General features: G+C 49.8%; 1 protein-coding gene and 1 long non-coding RNA gene across 2 annotated transcripts; both read left to right on the top strand.

Moving 5' to 3' along the window:
• The first annotated feature begins 342 nt into the window (after nt 1-342).
• On the top strand, nt 343-2,619 carry LOC128806622 (uncharacterized). The gene is made up of 3 exons (XR_008436886.1): nt 343-370; nt 762-793; nt 2,291-2,619. It is a non-coding gene; the product is annotated as an uncharacterized LOC128806622 (long non-coding RNA).
• Nucleotides 2,620-9,589: 6,970 nt separating this feature from the next.
• Nucleotides 9,590-14,094, top strand: LOC128806145 (uncharacterized). Its single transcript, XM_053975506.1, has 13 exons — nt 9,590-9,888; nt 10,145-10,209; nt 10,324-10,509; nt 10,693-10,841; nt 11,099-11,246; nt 11,454-11,638; nt 11,721-11,858; nt 12,129-12,243; nt 12,416-12,553; nt 12,786-12,962; nt 13,088-13,243; nt 13,392-13,493; nt 13,855-14,094. The coding sequence occupies exons 1-13, from the start codon at nt 9,771-9,773 to the stop codon at nt 14,092-14,094; spliced, it is 1,917 nt and encodes a 638-aa protein (XP_053831481.1). The 5' UTR covers nt 9,590-9,770.
• Nucleotides 14,095-15,652: the final 1,558 nt, after the last annotated feature.

Raw genomic sequence — 15,652 nt, 5'->3', positions numbered from 1 at the left:
TAGTGTTATTTGGTTTTGGGGGTTTTTTGTTAGTTAGAGATTAAACTTTTTATTTTGGGGTTAATTTGTAATGATTTTTAAGGATTTAGGGCAATTTAGATTTTTGACAGGGTTGTGCTGTATGATGAGAGTAATTTATTTCTTGTATTTCATTGCAGAAGTGTTGCACACACACTTGTATTTCATTATGGAAATGAAGCAAGGAAGCTGGAGAATAATCAGTATGAAAATCAGGGGCCTGGCTTCTCATTTATGTTGAAACAAGCAAAACTTTTCACCTGCTTGCTTTCCATCCAGCAAACGGCTGGACTCTAGCTGAGCCTCACAACAGCAGCTTGAATCCCAAAATCCGGATGAAGCCCCAAGTCTGGTTTGTTTTACGTGCCTTTGCTGGAACTTGGACTATTTTATGTGGCTGTTAAATATACATGTGGCATGAAATCAGTTGAAATATTATGCAGCAATCACAGATGGTGATAATTGTAGATCCAAAATAGCTTGTAAAATAATAATTAAAAAATGGTTGCCAGAAGCTGAAATTACATAGCTGGTGGCAGCTATTGCTCTCTGCTTTGAAATGGGTGGGCTGGTCTGTGTTGTGTATTTGAAAATCTGTTGCTGTTGTAGCAAAACCTGAAGTAATTTAATATGAATTTAATTTAATGAATGAATTTAATTTAGTAATTTAATATGAATTTTATGTTTTTAGAGACCATTGAGTAGAAATTAAAACCAAACACTTTTTTTCCTTCTTTATGCAGGGGATTTGGGAAGCAAGGATTCCAGTGCCAAGGTAAGCCACAACTGCTTTGCTGGCACACACAGGTGGTGGCACCTCATTTTGAAGGTACCCAAAACTCGCCAGCAGCAAGGGAGAAACAGTCCTGGGAAAACCAAGCAAACATCATTGCCTATGTGAATTCTAAAAGAAGGCAATTATTCAATTAAGTAATTAGTGATTTTTATATAATTGACATTGAACAATCAAGTAATTATTCATACTGTGATAATATAAAAGGTTGGATTTGTTTGTTGGTGTTTTTTTTTTTAATCCCAGCACAGTAAATATTGTATAATCTGCAAGATTCTACCTTTTCATGGAAATAATCTGTGCAGTTTAGCTTTGCAGAGATCATTTTTCTCATCAGAAGCTCTTGTCTGTGTGGGTGTTTTGGAACATGGATTCACTCTTTAGTCACATGGCTTCTTTTCATAACCCAAAGTCCCTGGTTTTCATTTCCCTACAATGCATGTTCAGGAGGACCTTTGGCTTTATCTCTGTATTAGGACAAGACAGTTCAGCCTTACGTAATACTGAATTACAAAAAAGAAAATTCCACCTGTATAAAATCACTGATTTAATGAATCTGCTAACCTTGAGAAACTGAAAGCTGCTGTAGTAGAACTGTAAATGCTGTATTCTCACGGAGCCTGTACTTCTGCCAAATACTTACCATTATTTAGCATTTAATCATGAAAAAAAACACGCCCAACTAGTGCAGGTTTTTTCCTTTGTCATATGGTTGCTTAATCAGGATGAGCTTTTTGATGTCCCTCTCACTTCTCCCTGTCCCTTCTGCTGCAGCTGCATGTTGGGTATTCATTAGTTGGCCTTTCCCTTCCTTCTTTCATGGCATTTCTGATGGGTATTTGCTCTTGCCTTAGAGCACGTTTGACTCTCCTGAACATTGCTCTTACTTAGCAGTTAGGGAAATGATGGATTCTGTGGTGTTTTTGTGAAAGTTGATGTGAGCTGATGCTTCTTGAAATTAAACCCCTGAGAAAGTGGATGTCAAAGACTGATGCCTATTAAAGATTAGTGATCAATAAGTTTTCTTTCTGCAAGTTGAGCCTTGCAGACACACACACAGAGCATTTCCTGATGGAGCTAAGCAGACATCCATGATTTTTCCTCTGTGCCCCAAAACATTGATATGAAATTTTGTAGCTATCGTCCAGGTTTTTGCCCCCCATCACATCCAAAGCAGCGCCGTAGATGAGTGTGCAGTGCTTAGGTGGTAATGGAATGGCATTTCCCCAGTCTCATTCAGGACAGCTCAGTGGTTACTAGTTCAGGAATTATTTAGAGGTTCATTACAGATTCCTCTTGGTATACAGAAAATAATTGGGGCTGCATTATCCAGCTTAGCTTTTGCAGCTTGCACGGTGCTGACTTTCTCCTGTCTCCCAGCTGGGGGCTCAGGCTGGGCAGGATGCCCTGCCCTGAGCCACAGATCCACCCTGGCCTGGCAGCTCATCCCCAGGCCTTTGGGTTTCCTTTCCTTTTCAGTTTCCTTTCCTCTGCCTGGAATTCCTTCTACCATCGTCATTCTGCTGAGCCAGGAGCAGTTCTGCTGCTGAGGACTGATCTGTACAGAGCCAGCTGAAGTTCTGGAGTCAGTCTTGTTTCCCCGGCAGATGCTATTCATGGATACAACCAAGAGTAAAAGCAGTAGGGCAGCTCTGTTTGTTCTTAAGTGCCTCAGAAGTGACTCTTTTTAGGAATCTACACATGGTCAAACTTGACTTTTGTCTCTATCAGAGCGAGAACCTACACTTTTTCTTTGGAGACTGCTGTATCCAGTGGTTTTGTCTGTTTTCTTGGTCAAAATCTCTGAGAAAAACTCTGCTTATACATGGTTTGTAGCAAGCTGTTGTTTGTGCTCTAACAAGTTTGAGTAATGGGGTTTTGTAACCATCATTCATTACACTTGTGTTCAAAATCAATGCGTTCGTACTCTTGGGATAATACTCTTGAAAACATAAAGCTTCCATGATAAAGTTAAGCCACCAAATCAATGTTTTTTCAGTTGAACTTTCTGAAGCTTCTGTCTAAAGCGTCACCACCTAAAGCTGGAAAGTCCAATCAGTGATCAAAGTTACTGAGAACACGTGGAATTAAAGCCAAAATTCTGAAACTAGAAGGTAGGCTGCAGAAAAAAAAACCTAAATTCTATAATCTATATATTACTGTCTTTACAGAGAAGAATGACAAATGGAGAATTAAGTGGAATTTTCAGTAGGACACGAAGGAAAGAATACTGCAGCGACAGCTCTTAGCATGACTGCAGTTCTTGGTCCTTCAGCGTTTCCATTATAAAAAGCCTTTTTTACTCTGTTTTCAAGAGTGTTGTAAAATCTCTCACTAGATACAAACTTGATCTCGGGCAGAATTCAGAGCTGGGGGTTTTGTTCTTTCCAGTTGTTTGAAATTCCCCTGGCCTTTTGATACAAAGGGGAAGAAGAGGAAGGCCCACAACAGTCACACACCACACTCAAGTGATGTTTCTACGATAAAAAACTGCAATTCTATCAGTGTTTGCATTACAGTGCTTTAATTAAACAAAAGGTCTTAGTTGTTGTGCAGTTTTAAGTATTGCAGCAAATGTAGTATGTTTTTATATATTTTTTAAACTTCCATTAAAAAAGTCACACAAAATGCAGTCCTAGTTTTATTTTTGAGATGCCCTCAAACAAAATATTTCAATATTTTAATAAAGATTTTATTAGAATTTAAACTGTGCTGTAGTGAAATGATCTGATTTTGGACCATCAATACCTTTCTTCATTGGACTTGCTTAGATCCTGTTCCCACTCGTATGTTATCACTTTGGTTTTCAGATTTTGATGCCTGTTTCTGCTGTAGTGTTCAGCTTCAGCATTCCATAAAGACATTTAAATGAGCTCTTAAGAATTGAAGAGAATTATTTCCATTTATTTTCCTAAAACATTTTGCAATATCATTATTTTCACCTCCTTATTTATGGGATCCTGATGAATTTGCAAGAGACAGCAAATTAAATTTTGGTGTGGTTTTCATGCCCTGAATGTGGCAGAGGGTCAGGTGCAATTGCATTATTACCACACAAATGCTCAGCAAGGGACAGTCCACATCCTAAGTAGTTTGTCTTTCTTGATGGGTGTATTTTAATGTGGCTGCTGAATATTCCAGCAAACAGAACCTCAGAAAGACTGCTGAGGTTTGCAGCCAGGAACTGGGATGTGTTAGTTCATGGAGAGGAGGCAGAATTCTGTTGCACGATTGAAAAGAAGTTTTTTAGATAAGGGGGTTGGGGATCATGAAGTAGCAGTGGAAAAGGTCTGTCTTTGTGGCCGTGTGTGGGCTGGAAAATCAGCTTGAAAGACTTCAGCTGGATTAGTGTTCACATAGGGATAGGATTCAGGAAGAATTTCTTCACAGGAAGGATGGTCAGGCATTGGAAGGGGCTGCCCAGGGAGATCTGGAGTCTCCTCCATCCCTGGAGGTGTCCAAGGAATAACTGGACGTGGACTCAGGTTTCTGGGCTGGTGATAAGGTGGGGATTGGTCGCAGGTTGGACTCGATGCTCTGCGAGGTCTTTTCCAACCTCAGTGATTCTGGGATTCTATGCAATTTTTATTCCTGTTACTAGAAAGCATTTTGCCATTTGATATTTGTGGTTTGTTGTTGATTTATAGAAACATGAAGTATTTTCAATATTGTGCTTGTGAAACAGGAGTTCTCATTCTGCTGTTTTGCTTTGGCTCTTTGCTGTTGATCATGTCTGTGGCAGTACAAACACGATGGGAGGATTATTCCAGGGAGTTTTGGCTTTGTTTTGTTTTCTTACATTGTCAAGCAGGCCCGCACGCTGTCTGTAGCACTGAAAGCTTTCCTCTGATGTGCACCTGCAAGAACAAGTTGAAAAACAGAATAATTTAAATCTTTTTCAATCTGCCACAGCATGAAAGTTCCTCTTTTGAGACAGCCAACTTTAAATTAAGCAAGCAATTAAGTTAAATTTTGGCTTCATCATTCTTTTGATAGACTGTTCCACTCTGAGTGTAACCTACACTTGTTTCTTTCTGTTGGATTTGTAAGAAGCATTTTTCTGGCAAACAGAGATCAACAAATAGGAACTCACTCACTAAGATGTGAGGAGCCAACATTGTAGACCATGTATTTCTGTAGAGGTTGTTGGAGGTTGTTTTAAGTTCAGCACTGAAGGCTCAGCACATTTCCTCAGGGCAGAAATATTTTTAGTTACAGTCATATAAATGTGATCAGCTCATGTTCCTGATCAAGGGTCTGTTGTTAATTCTCTCCTAAATGGTCAGAATTTGTAGTTATTGCAGCAAGGTTTCCCTCTTTTACATGGTTGCTGCAGGCTTTACTGAAGTGCAATATTCTGCTGTAGTTCACCCGTGAAATACATTTGGCTTTAGGAGAGTAATGAGCTAAGGAAGAGTTTCACATTTGTGTCCTAATTTGCATAAATAAAAATTAGAGAAATCAATTGAAGCAGATCATTATGCTTCCCTATCTGAGCAACTATTGCTCTTTCCACTGTTTTTTCCTGTCTTCCCTCAATTTCTTTTCAGATCAGCTTTCTCTGAATGTTGAATTTTACCTTCCATTCTTGCCCTAAGCTGCTTGGAACAGCTTGTGCCACGCTGGCTCTGGGCTGGGCAGACATCTACAGCAATTCCTTCAGTAAAAAGGAAAATGGGGACATTTTATTAGTTTTTAATACTCAACTATTGTAACATTGGCACATCAAACCAGCACTTCATTTCCTCTGCATTGTTTATCTTTTATCTGATGATTCTTGACCTCTCTTCTACAACAAAAAGACCAAAGAACCCCTTGGTGCCACCTCATTTTTAAATCATGTCTTTTCATTAGAAATGTTGTATTAAATGTCTGTGTAGTGATTTGGTTTTGAAACTAATTTTTCATGTTCTATGATCTGAAGATTTGAACCAATGAAAACTCTGACCACTTCCAACCCGGTTGACACACAGAGTTTTTCATCAATGCTCAGTGCTGACATATTTATAGTAGGAGCGGCACCATTCTTTTCTGTCTTTGCATCAAGACTTAATACTTGGTTTTCCATCCTGAAGGCTGTGTTTCCCCTACAGTTTCTACTTCCTTTTACAGTCTTCATTTTCCTTTGTAACCTAAGAAAAATCTATTGCCTTGTGACATTGCTTCTCATAAAAATAATTTCTCTTCCTTACTTGGAAATATTTTTGCCAAAGGTGAACAAGACATAAAGCAAGTTCTCTTTGCTATGCCAGAACTGCTGCTCTTGTGTCATTATCATTTTCTGTGGTGAGATGGGGTATTAAAGACCAGGGCTTGAACAATGGGGGTGTTTTCCTTTGTGCTCTTTATATTATTTATTAGTTATGTGCTACAGTCTACATTAACTAATGCTGCTGTAAGCCTGAGACTGAGAAATTAATTCCATGGAAGGCTGTGACTGTGGAGCTTGAAAGCCAGCGTGAAATCTTCTCCAACAGGAACTCAGTAAAAACACACTTCCAGCAGCTGCCTCATTCATGTATTTCCAGGTGCATAACTTGGAGGTATCTGTTCAAAAATGGAACCCCCCAGAGCAAAACCCAAACAGTTACACACGCTCCCCAAAAAATCACAACCCAAACAAAATAATAAACAGCACCTGGGAGCATAAATTGAATCTGCACTCAGTTTCCATGATTCCTCGCTCTCCTTTGTCCTTTCCTTTGGCCTTTTGCCCTCAGCCTGATCTGTGGACTGTGCATTTCTGGACCTCTTCTCAAAGGGCAGTAATTTTACTGACCTGCAGATAATTTGACATATACACACACAGAGATAAGATGCTTCTTGTGCATTTGTCTTGTCAGCTTCTATTTATTGTTCCTCCCTTCGTTTGGCTGTCCTTATTTTTCCGACATCTGACCCCTTTTATGAGGCAATATGGTGCCATTAATTGCTGATGCCTGTGGAAGTTGAGATTGTTCCTTTTTCTGCAGGTGAACTCTGAGCGATCTTTGAAAAATTGCCCATGTTCTGAGTTCCTCCTGAGAACGGCAGTGATGGGTGAAACTCCTGAGTCTTAATGAGTGCAGACCCATCAGTGCTGGTTCAGACCAGGAGAACCCTTTGGAAATGTGTATCCCAGTCATCCCAGCTCTGTCTGTGTTGCTGGGTGGTCCTGGGGCATGGAGCTTGTTTTTGGTTCCTGGATCCCACTGCAGCTCATTGGACATAAAAGCCCTGCCATGGAGAGCTTAGTTCACAGCATTTTCCTCCACAGATGTGCTCCCGTTGGCTGGCTCTCTGCATCTTGGAGAGCACAAGGTAGGCATTTCTGGCAGCTGGGCATCAGCAGGCCTTAAAATGGGGGCGTGTTGTGGAGCGAGCCCAGCTGAGATACCCTGAGGGGAGCCCAGTGCTCCTTGCTCCTCTCTGCTGACACGGGAGCGTCTGTCTGCCTTCGGGACGGCCCTGGCTGTGTCAGGGGTGCTACGTGGACACGAGACAGCCGGTCCTGTCCCGCTGGGTCCCAGCAGTGCCTCGCAGCAGTCCTGCATCCACGTCAGGATGCTGGCCAAGAGAGGCCCTGGAAGCTGAGGCAGCTGATTTTAAGCTTTTGCAGATACACGCAGGGGATGGCCAACAGTGCTCCCTCAGGATACTGCAGTCCTCAAGTGCCTCCCCAGAGCTGCCTGATGCTGCCCACTCCTTGTGGCACCAGTTGCTTTCCTCTGGAATGTTCTACCTCCCCCGAGAGTGAAGAGGGAGCTGGAGAAAGAGCTTGCCAGGCTGCTCTCCATCCTTTCCCAGCAGCCCTGGCTGAGTGGAGAAGCCCGAGCTGAGCGCAGATGTGCCAATGGAACAGCCGTGCACAGGAAGGCTCGGTGGGAAGGATGAGCCAGGATCCATAGGCCTGGCAGCCTGAGCTTGCTGCCAGGGAAGGCCTTGGAGCAGATGCTCCCGAGTGCCATCCCACGGCACGTGCAGGGAACCAGGGGGTCTGCTGGAGGGTGGGAAAGCTCTGCGGAGGGACGGGGACAGCTGGGGCTCCTGGTGGGCTGTTGAGGGCTTCTGTGGGAATGTTTGCGGGGGGTTGGTCTTGGGGAGCGTGTTGGGGAAGGAGTTGTCTGCAAGGTGAGAGGTCTAGGCTGGAATTGGAGTCAGCTTGAAGGCAGCATCTGTGCTTTGGCACAGCTTTGCTTATGGAGGGCAGCAAGAATATCTGTGACTATTTCTGTTCATGGTCCTGATTCTCCTGCAGGGAACAAGATGGGAGAGCTGTACTTTATTGGCCACTTAGATATCTGTACTGGGGGAGGATGAGCCCTTCTTCCATCTACTCATTTGTTTGGGCTACTTTTGTAAGACTGAGTGGACTTTCATTCCTTGAGAGCTTTCATTCCTTAAGAGAATCACAATATTATCATCCCTTCATCGAAAACCATTTGCACTGAAACATAAACTTTAAGAGATTTAGAGATTCTAGAGGAGCTAAGATTTTAGTTAGAGATAAGCCTTTCTAGAGTTAATTAAAATAAAGGGATTCTGTAAGTAGGCCTTGATGAAGTTAAGGGTTAGTAGTTAACTAAGAATTGATTGCTTGTCAACACAATGTTTAGTGAGCTGAGTTTATAATGAAGACTATAGAAACTGACAAATAGCTTTTAGGAACATAAGACAATTGTGGGCCTCCTCTCTTCTGAAACCAATTGAAGACAAGGAATGGGAGTTCTACCAAGGTTCATATTTGCATTGAAAAGGTAGAAAGGTCAGAATGAGGAAGACTTCATTGACTTCCTCATTTTGGGACCCCTCCCCATGAAAGGGACCACCGACCCATTTCAAGGAACAAACTACGCATGCTTAATAGCTTTTGAAATGATTAGCACAGGAAGCGAGGAATGGGATGTACCAAAATTATGAATATGTCTTTGTATTTTAAATATTCAATTCTTGTGTGGATAAAAGGACTCTGTAATCATTGGAAAGGTGCGGTGGGTATTTGGGAGCTATCCCGCACGCTGTCCGGCATCGCAATGAACATACACTTTCTAACTTTAAACTGTTAGAGAGTTTTTGTCCGTCACAGTTGGATATTGGTGCTAGATCAATATCCATATTTCTTTAATAAATCAGCACACCAAAGAATGGCCTTCTTTTTGCCTCTGTATAGTGCTATGTTTCCAAAGTGACTTTCAATGGAATGTGTTAAGGCAAATTAATTGCTGCTTTTAGATGGGAACAAACTTCCAAATCCTTCACATTCTCCGGCAATCGCTATTAATTTGAGAAGTTTGCAAATGTTGGAAACTCCTTCAGTTGTGCAATGAGAAGTAAAGCCTTTAAGAATTGAGGATTCTTAAATGCCCTGATCCCGCAGAGCAGGGCAGGGTTTGCTGGTGGTTTGAGCTGTTCCTAAAGATCCTGTCGGGCTGTCTAAGACACTTGGAGCCAGGGATTCCTTCCAAGCTGGGCCATTTTGGGGGGGCTGGGGGTGGCCCCAGGGCAGGTGACGGTGTGTGCAAGGTCCCTTTGTGACATGCTGCACCATGGTCAGCCTGGAATGGAACAGGACAGGGTTTCCAAGGGCCCTCCCTTTGTGACACGTGGTGACATAGGAGCTGGCGGTGACAAGAGCACGCCACAGTGCTTGGTGCACGCATCAGGACAGGACAGAACCGAGTAGTGCTGTGAGGAGCCCCCCCACAGCGTGCTCATTTGTGTCTGACCCAGCAATTTTCCAAGGCGTTATTCCTGCAGCTGACCTCGCGACCAGACTGTGGGACTTGGTGATCAGAATCATTTACGAGGAGTCTCCTGTCATTGTGGCAGGAGCCCTCCAGACCAGAGTGCAGGACTTGCTGTCCTGCAGCCTTCCTGAGGCTCCTCTGTCTCAGGTGTCTTCAAGGGTCAACTGCAATTGTTGACTTGGATATATCCTGAGGCATCTCTCTAGAAGGTGCCTTCAAGGCTAGCTGGTGGAATGGCGGGCAGATTTCTCAGCCTGTGCAAAGTGTTCAGGAGGGGAAAAAAGAAAGGCCCTGGAGTTGCCCCAGCACAACAGCCTGAAGAGCCAGAGCAGATCCAGACACTGCAGGATGGTGAGTGGCAGAGTGGGGCCACAGGGCTGATGCCTGCAGCCAGCTTGACCCCATCCTATCTCATCCCATCCCATCCCATCCCATCCCATCCCAGCCCATCCCCTGGGGACATGCCCATGGACAGGACAGAAGAGGGGCCGTGCTCCATCCCCTGGGGCATCCCGGGGCTCTCCCTGCTTGGGGAGCGCAGGGCTGGGCTGTGTTCTCCGGCCTCTCCCGCAGCCCCTCAGCTCTGGCTGCGCTCGCTCTTTGCCAGATGCAGCCCTGGGCCGGACACAGGAGCGGGAACCCGCCCGTGGCCGCTTCCACAGAACCCTGAAGGTACCAGCAGCCATCCCCACCTGGGCTGGGCCTGCTGTCACTGCTCAGCCCAGCACCACGCTTGGAGCACTCCATGGAACACTCCCGGCTTCCCTGTCCTTTGTTCTCCTGCAGATGTTCCGGAGGTTACTGCACATTCGGCGTAGAAAGACCTCAGTGAATGAGGATGTGGCCATCACAAACACCAAAACGAGGGAGACTCAGGGCCTCACAAATACTGGTACCACGCCTGCTCCAACTATGATTCCCGCTCCCACTATGGATTTTTTCAAAGAGACTGCTGTTCCTTCTCAGCAGCGGGTAAGCAGCCGGGGGCCAGGCCTGGAGGCCTCCCAGGATGGTGTGTCCCCTCAAGCCAGGGTCACTGGGCCCCTCAGCCTTTGAGGCCAGCACAGTGTGGCAGGAACAGAGGCACTTCTTGGGGGAAGCTGGGCAAGTTTCTCCCTTGGACAGTGCTCCAAGTCTCCCCCATGTCTCCTCCAGGTGCCAGCCAAGGTGAAGGACATCCACCAGAGTCTCCTGTCCCACGTCTCTGCAGATGCCAGGCTGCAAAGGGACATTGTGAGGCTGGCTGAAGAACACCCTGCTGACGTGGTGCTGACCCTCCTGCGCTGTGCCCCAACATGTGACAGGTACGGGGCCCACGAGTCTTGAGAGCTCAGGGCTCAGCAGCCTTTAGGGCCCGTGGCCCTGCGCAGCCTGTCCAATGGGGTCTGCCAGACAGGCAGAGAGGCCCAGGACCCTCGGGCCCCTCTGTTTCCTGAGCCTGCTGCCAGTGCTCCTTCCCTGCCCTTCAGGGCACCGGGGCTCTGTCACCTGGGCCCCCACAGCTGCACAGGGCATGGTGCTGTGACTGAGATGCCCCTGACACAGAGCTCCCATCCCACAGAGCAGCTGCAATGATGTGGAGAGCCATAGGCTCATCGGGACCAGCAGTGGAGAAAGTGCTGCCAACACTGCTCTGTGTGATGGAGGACTGGCCACAGCACAGAATGTGCACCTCCGATGGGGACAACGAGGCTGTTTTTGCCCTGGCTGTGAGTTTCTGGACCTGGCCTCTACTCGCCCCCAGGTCACCTTTCCAGCAGCACTCCATCCTCTCCATGCCCCAGGCGCTGGGCTGAAACCGGGGCTAGGGGCAGGCTCAGGGGGCACCAGGCCCGCTGCTCCCCCTGCCTCTGCCCTTGGGCCCTGCCCATGGACACCTCGGCACTGAGCGCTGCCTTGGGCTGCTTCTTTTGCAGGCAACTCTGGTGATCTGGGTGATCGTGCCCGTGTACAACAAGGCGACGATCCCTTTTACTGGGCGATTGTTTGTGGCTCTGCTCTTCCATGTTGCCATCGCCACACAGCAGATGCCACCAGAGGAAGTTGCTAACTTCTGGAGGGCGTGCCGGGAGGAACACCGCCTTCCCAGCAAGCCCAACAGGTCCCAGTCCTCCTGTCCTTCCCGTGCCCTGGTGGCCAGTGCCAGTGCTCCCAGTGTGACCTGGGCTTTGCTCTGCACACAGGTTTGCAGTGCAGGCCATGAAGGCTCTGCTCTACCGACTGCCGTGTGACAAGCTGGTGATGGCTATGGAGCGCAAGCGTGGCTGGGACACGCTGCTGCGTGCTCACACCCAGCACTATGCCGTGGGTCTGCTGGCCAGGTGAGACCCCCTTCTCCCCACTGCCCCCGGCATTTGTGCCCTGTCCCCAGGTGCCACTCACAGTCCCTGTGGTCATGGGCCAGAGGGCCTTGTCACCGAGGAACAGCCGAGCAGACTGGAAAAGGCTGGGAAAGGAGGGTGCCCAGAAAGGGCTGCCTCACAACGTGCCCACATCCCCTCCAGGGATGCTGGGGAAAGACCAGAGCTCTGTGACTCAGTCCTGGGAGAGGATTGGTCTCCCCACCTCAGCGCCTTTTTCCCCCCTGCCAGGGAGATGCACCGTGTCTCGATCCTTTTCTGTTCTTGCATCGCACCCCACGTGCTCTGGCACCTCAGCAGGGAGGAGCCGTGCTGGGATCTGCCTGCCCTGGCATTCCTTGTGGAGGTGAGCCTGTTGGTCAGCGCTGCCTCGCTCAGCTGCCTCCCAGCTCTCTGCCCTCTCGTAGCCACAGCTGCCTGGGACAGTGCCCACGCCCTGTGCTGCTGCCTGGGCCCAGCCCTGTGCGCTTCTGGGCTCCTGCCGGCCGGCTCCCCTGTCACTGCCCTGTGCCTTTCAGGTCCTGGATTGCCTGGACTTCAGTAAATGTGGTGGCAGCGTCCTGAACATCATGTCAAGGCACCTCCAGAGTGAATGCAGTCAGAGGCGTCGCCTGGCACTCAGAGGCCTCGTGCTGCTCAGCAAGGATCCCTCGATGGTGAGAAGGGGGCAGCAGCTGAAGCTGCGCCAGGCAAAGCAGCCCCTTGGGCTGGCAGGGCTTCAGGAGCTGAGGCAGCTACTCCCAGCTCTCCTGCCTCACCTGCCCCAGTGCTTTGGGACAGGCCTTTGGCCTGTGGGCCCTGCAGCAGCAGGGTGGGGTTGCAGTGCCAGGGCGGTGTTGGCCATGCAGCCGTCCATGGCTTCCCAGCACAGCCTTGTGTTCCACACAGGCCGGAAGGATGTGCAGTCTGTCTTGCAGCCTTCTGGAGCTGCTGAGGGATGCAGATGGAGAGGTGGTCAGCATGAGCCTCCGTGTGCTCACGAATGTGCTCCCGCACCACGGCATCCTGCGATCCAGCATCATTGCCCCAAAGCTGGCTGAGGTGCTCCTGCTGCTCTTTGACCACGTAAGGTTCTGCATCCTGAGCCACAGGCATCGGGTGCTTCCCAGAAACTTTGTGCCCTGTGGATTTTCAGGCCTTTGCCCAGGTGGGCCTGGAGTAGCTGGTGTAGGTCTTTTCCTTTCCTCTAGAAAAACAGCCACGTGCAGTTGCTCTGTATTCAGCTCTTCTGTAAGCTGATGGAATTGGTAGTGGATGAGGGGAAAAAGCCCCTGAAGACAATTGTGAACAAGAGCCTGTACACACTTTTAATCTACTGCCATGATGACAACTGGCACGTGGCAAAGGTGAGCATTTCTATGATGCTGGGAGGGGGCTCGGCTGCCTCCTGCCCTGGCGCCTGGCGGGCTGCAGCCTCCTCCAGGCCTTGGCACAGGGACACAGGTCTTGTGCCCTGGGCTGTGGGGCCATCTCTGGGTCTCTGCTGCTCTCCAGGCCTCTCGGGAAACGCTGCATTGTGCGGCCAAGTTCCTGATGAGGAGAGATCTCGAACAGCTGGTGGAGAAGGAGCAGCTGTCAAAGTTTGTCAAGTGCCTGGTAAGAACGGCCTGGAAGGCCCAGCCTCAGCCTGGAGAAGCCCCCTGAGCGCGGTGCTCAGTGTGTGGGCTGGCAGCTGTGCCCCTGCCCGCTGCTGCACCCAGAGGCCGCGCGGGCTCTTCTCCAGGCTCCCGTGGGCCCCAGCCGGGTGCCGATGGAGCCCCGGCCCGGCGGGGCTGCAGGGCGGCCCCGCAGCTCCCCGGGCAGCAGCCGGCCCTCTGCCCCCTCCAGAGCCCGGCGCCAGCGGCTGCTGGCCGGGCCTCAGGGCTGTGCGGGCAGGGGAGGCCGGGGCTGGGCGCAGGGAGCGGCCGGCCCAGGGGCTGAGCCCGCGCCAACTCTTCCCTCCTGCCGCTCTCTCCAGCTGGCAGAGGACAGGAGCCGAGCGGCCGAGCACCTGCGCCCTAACACTGAAATTCACGCCAAGTTAGCCCTAAGAGCTGAAGAAGTGGGGTCATCCTCTGGATCCCGGCAATCAGTGTCCCAAGAACAGCACCAGGAGACACTGAAGAGCACATCACCTCTTAGTGCTGCTGGCGCTCCAGGCAGAGCTGACGCTGGCCACAATTCTTGTGGCTTCAGCCCTCTCCCTGCCTCTACATAGCTCCCTCCCTCTAGATAGCTCCCTCCCTCCAGCCCTCAGACACTGTCCGTCCCCATTTTTTCCCTCCACTCTTCCTGCCTTTTGACAGCTCCATTCCTCTAGCCCTCAGACCCTGCCCATTCCCTTTTTTTACCTCCCCGCTCATCCCTTTGTTTCATCTTCCATTAATAAAGAGTTTGGCTTTTTCACTTTGCCTCCGTCTCTGTGGAGATGAAACTACGCCAATCCCGAGCCCTGGGACACACAGACCCCTGCTGCCGTTCTCTTCCACACCGTCTTTTGTGCACACACACAGAGGAACGAGGGCAGATCAGGCTGGAAAGCTGCCTGTGCTGAAGCTGCAGTTCCACAGCACTGTGGAGCTGCAGATCTTGCTGAGCACCCTGGAGCCCCTGGAATTTGGAAGAGCCAACCTGAGGATGCTCTGAAGCCAGCTGTGAGGGATTCCATGGCAAGCATCCACGGAGGGCAAAGGAGCTTGGAATGCTGGAAGGTTTCAAGAATAGCTTCCTGAAAGCACAGCAGTGCTCCATCCCTGCACAGCATGAGGAAGAGGACAGAACCAGCGACCATCTGGGCTTAACAGGGAGCTTTAGGTGTGCCTAAGAGCAAATGAAGCAGCAGCGCAGTGCCCGAGACTGGGACGCGCCACCGTGCCAGTGCCCGGAGCGCTGTCAGGCAGTGCTGGGATCCCGGGTGTGGTTCTGGTCTCCAGAGGTGAGGAATGGCAGCCCCAGGCTCGGAGCCAGTCAGAAAGCCAACCAAGTGAGCCCACAGAGAGGGCACCCTTCCAGTTTCTCTTGGGCATGGCTGCAAAACAGCCCCTGCTGCTTCTTCCTCCGCCTGTGTTTGGGGTGTGCTGCTGGCAGAGGCAGCCAGGTTGTGCTCTGCCTTCCAAAGCCTGTTGGGAGCGGGCATGAAAAGCGCTGCCTGCACAGCGGAGAGTCCTGGAAGGTGCTGGTAAGAGCATCCTGTGGGAACAGGGCTCTGGTCTGTGGCCGGGAACAGCCTGGTTTTGGTGCCGTGAGCGCAGGCAGGAGTTGAGGCAGGTGAAGAGGCAGTGAGCAGCTTGTGTTTGTAGAGGGCCTGGGGCTGCACGTCTGAACCTCCACCTGGAAACACACTTGGGGGAATAGGAGCGAGAGCTGGAGTGCCTGGCCTGAAAGGACATGAAGTCCTTCAGCCTTGCCAGCGTTCCTTAAGGGTGTGTTGGTGTTCCCCAGAAAAGCTGCACCTTTGGGAAAACGCCTTTGGAGGAAAGGGGCTTGCTTCTCAGGGAAAGCGCTTCCCAGGGAGCTCCCAGTGAGGCAGGTGCAAGTGGGCACCGGCGGAGGCGCGGTCGCAGCGCTCACGGGCCGGGGGCGGCGGGCGAGGGGCGAGCGGCGTCGGAAGAGGGCTGCACCCCGCTTTCCTGACCCCCGCACGCGTCCCTCTCAAGACGCTGGAAGCGACCGCGTGCTGGAAAATCTCGCGGGGTGGCGTGCAGGCGGCGCAGGCGGCGGAGCGGGGCCCCGGCTTTCCCCGCCCTTTCTGCCGGCATCTGTGGAAGGTCAAGCGA

The sequence above is a fragment of the Vidua macroura genome, chromosome 4, assembly GCF_024509145.1.
Source record: "Vidua macroura isolate BioBank_ID:100142 chromosome 4, ASM2450914v1, whole genome shotgun sequence".
NCBI lineage: Eukaryota > Metazoa > Chordata > Aves > Passeriformes > Viduidae > Vidua > Vidua macroura.
This window is presented reverse-complemented; position numbering and strand designations above follow the sequence as displayed.

Excerpts from the sequence above, each read along its gene's own strand:
- LOC128806145 (XM_053975506.1), top strand. The coding sequence starts at position 9,771 with ATGGCGGGCAGATTTCTCAGCCTGTGCAAAGTGTTCAGGAGGGGAAAA. Across the intron at positions 12,554-12,785 it reads TCAGCAAGGATCCCTCGATG|GCCGGAAGGATGTGCAGTCT; the intron begins GTGAGAAGGGGG and ends TGTTCCACACAG. Across the intron at positions 13,244-13,391 it reads ACAACTGGCACGTGGCAAAG|GCCTCTCGGGAAACGCTGCA; the intron begins GTGAGCATTTCT and ends GCTGCTCTCCAG.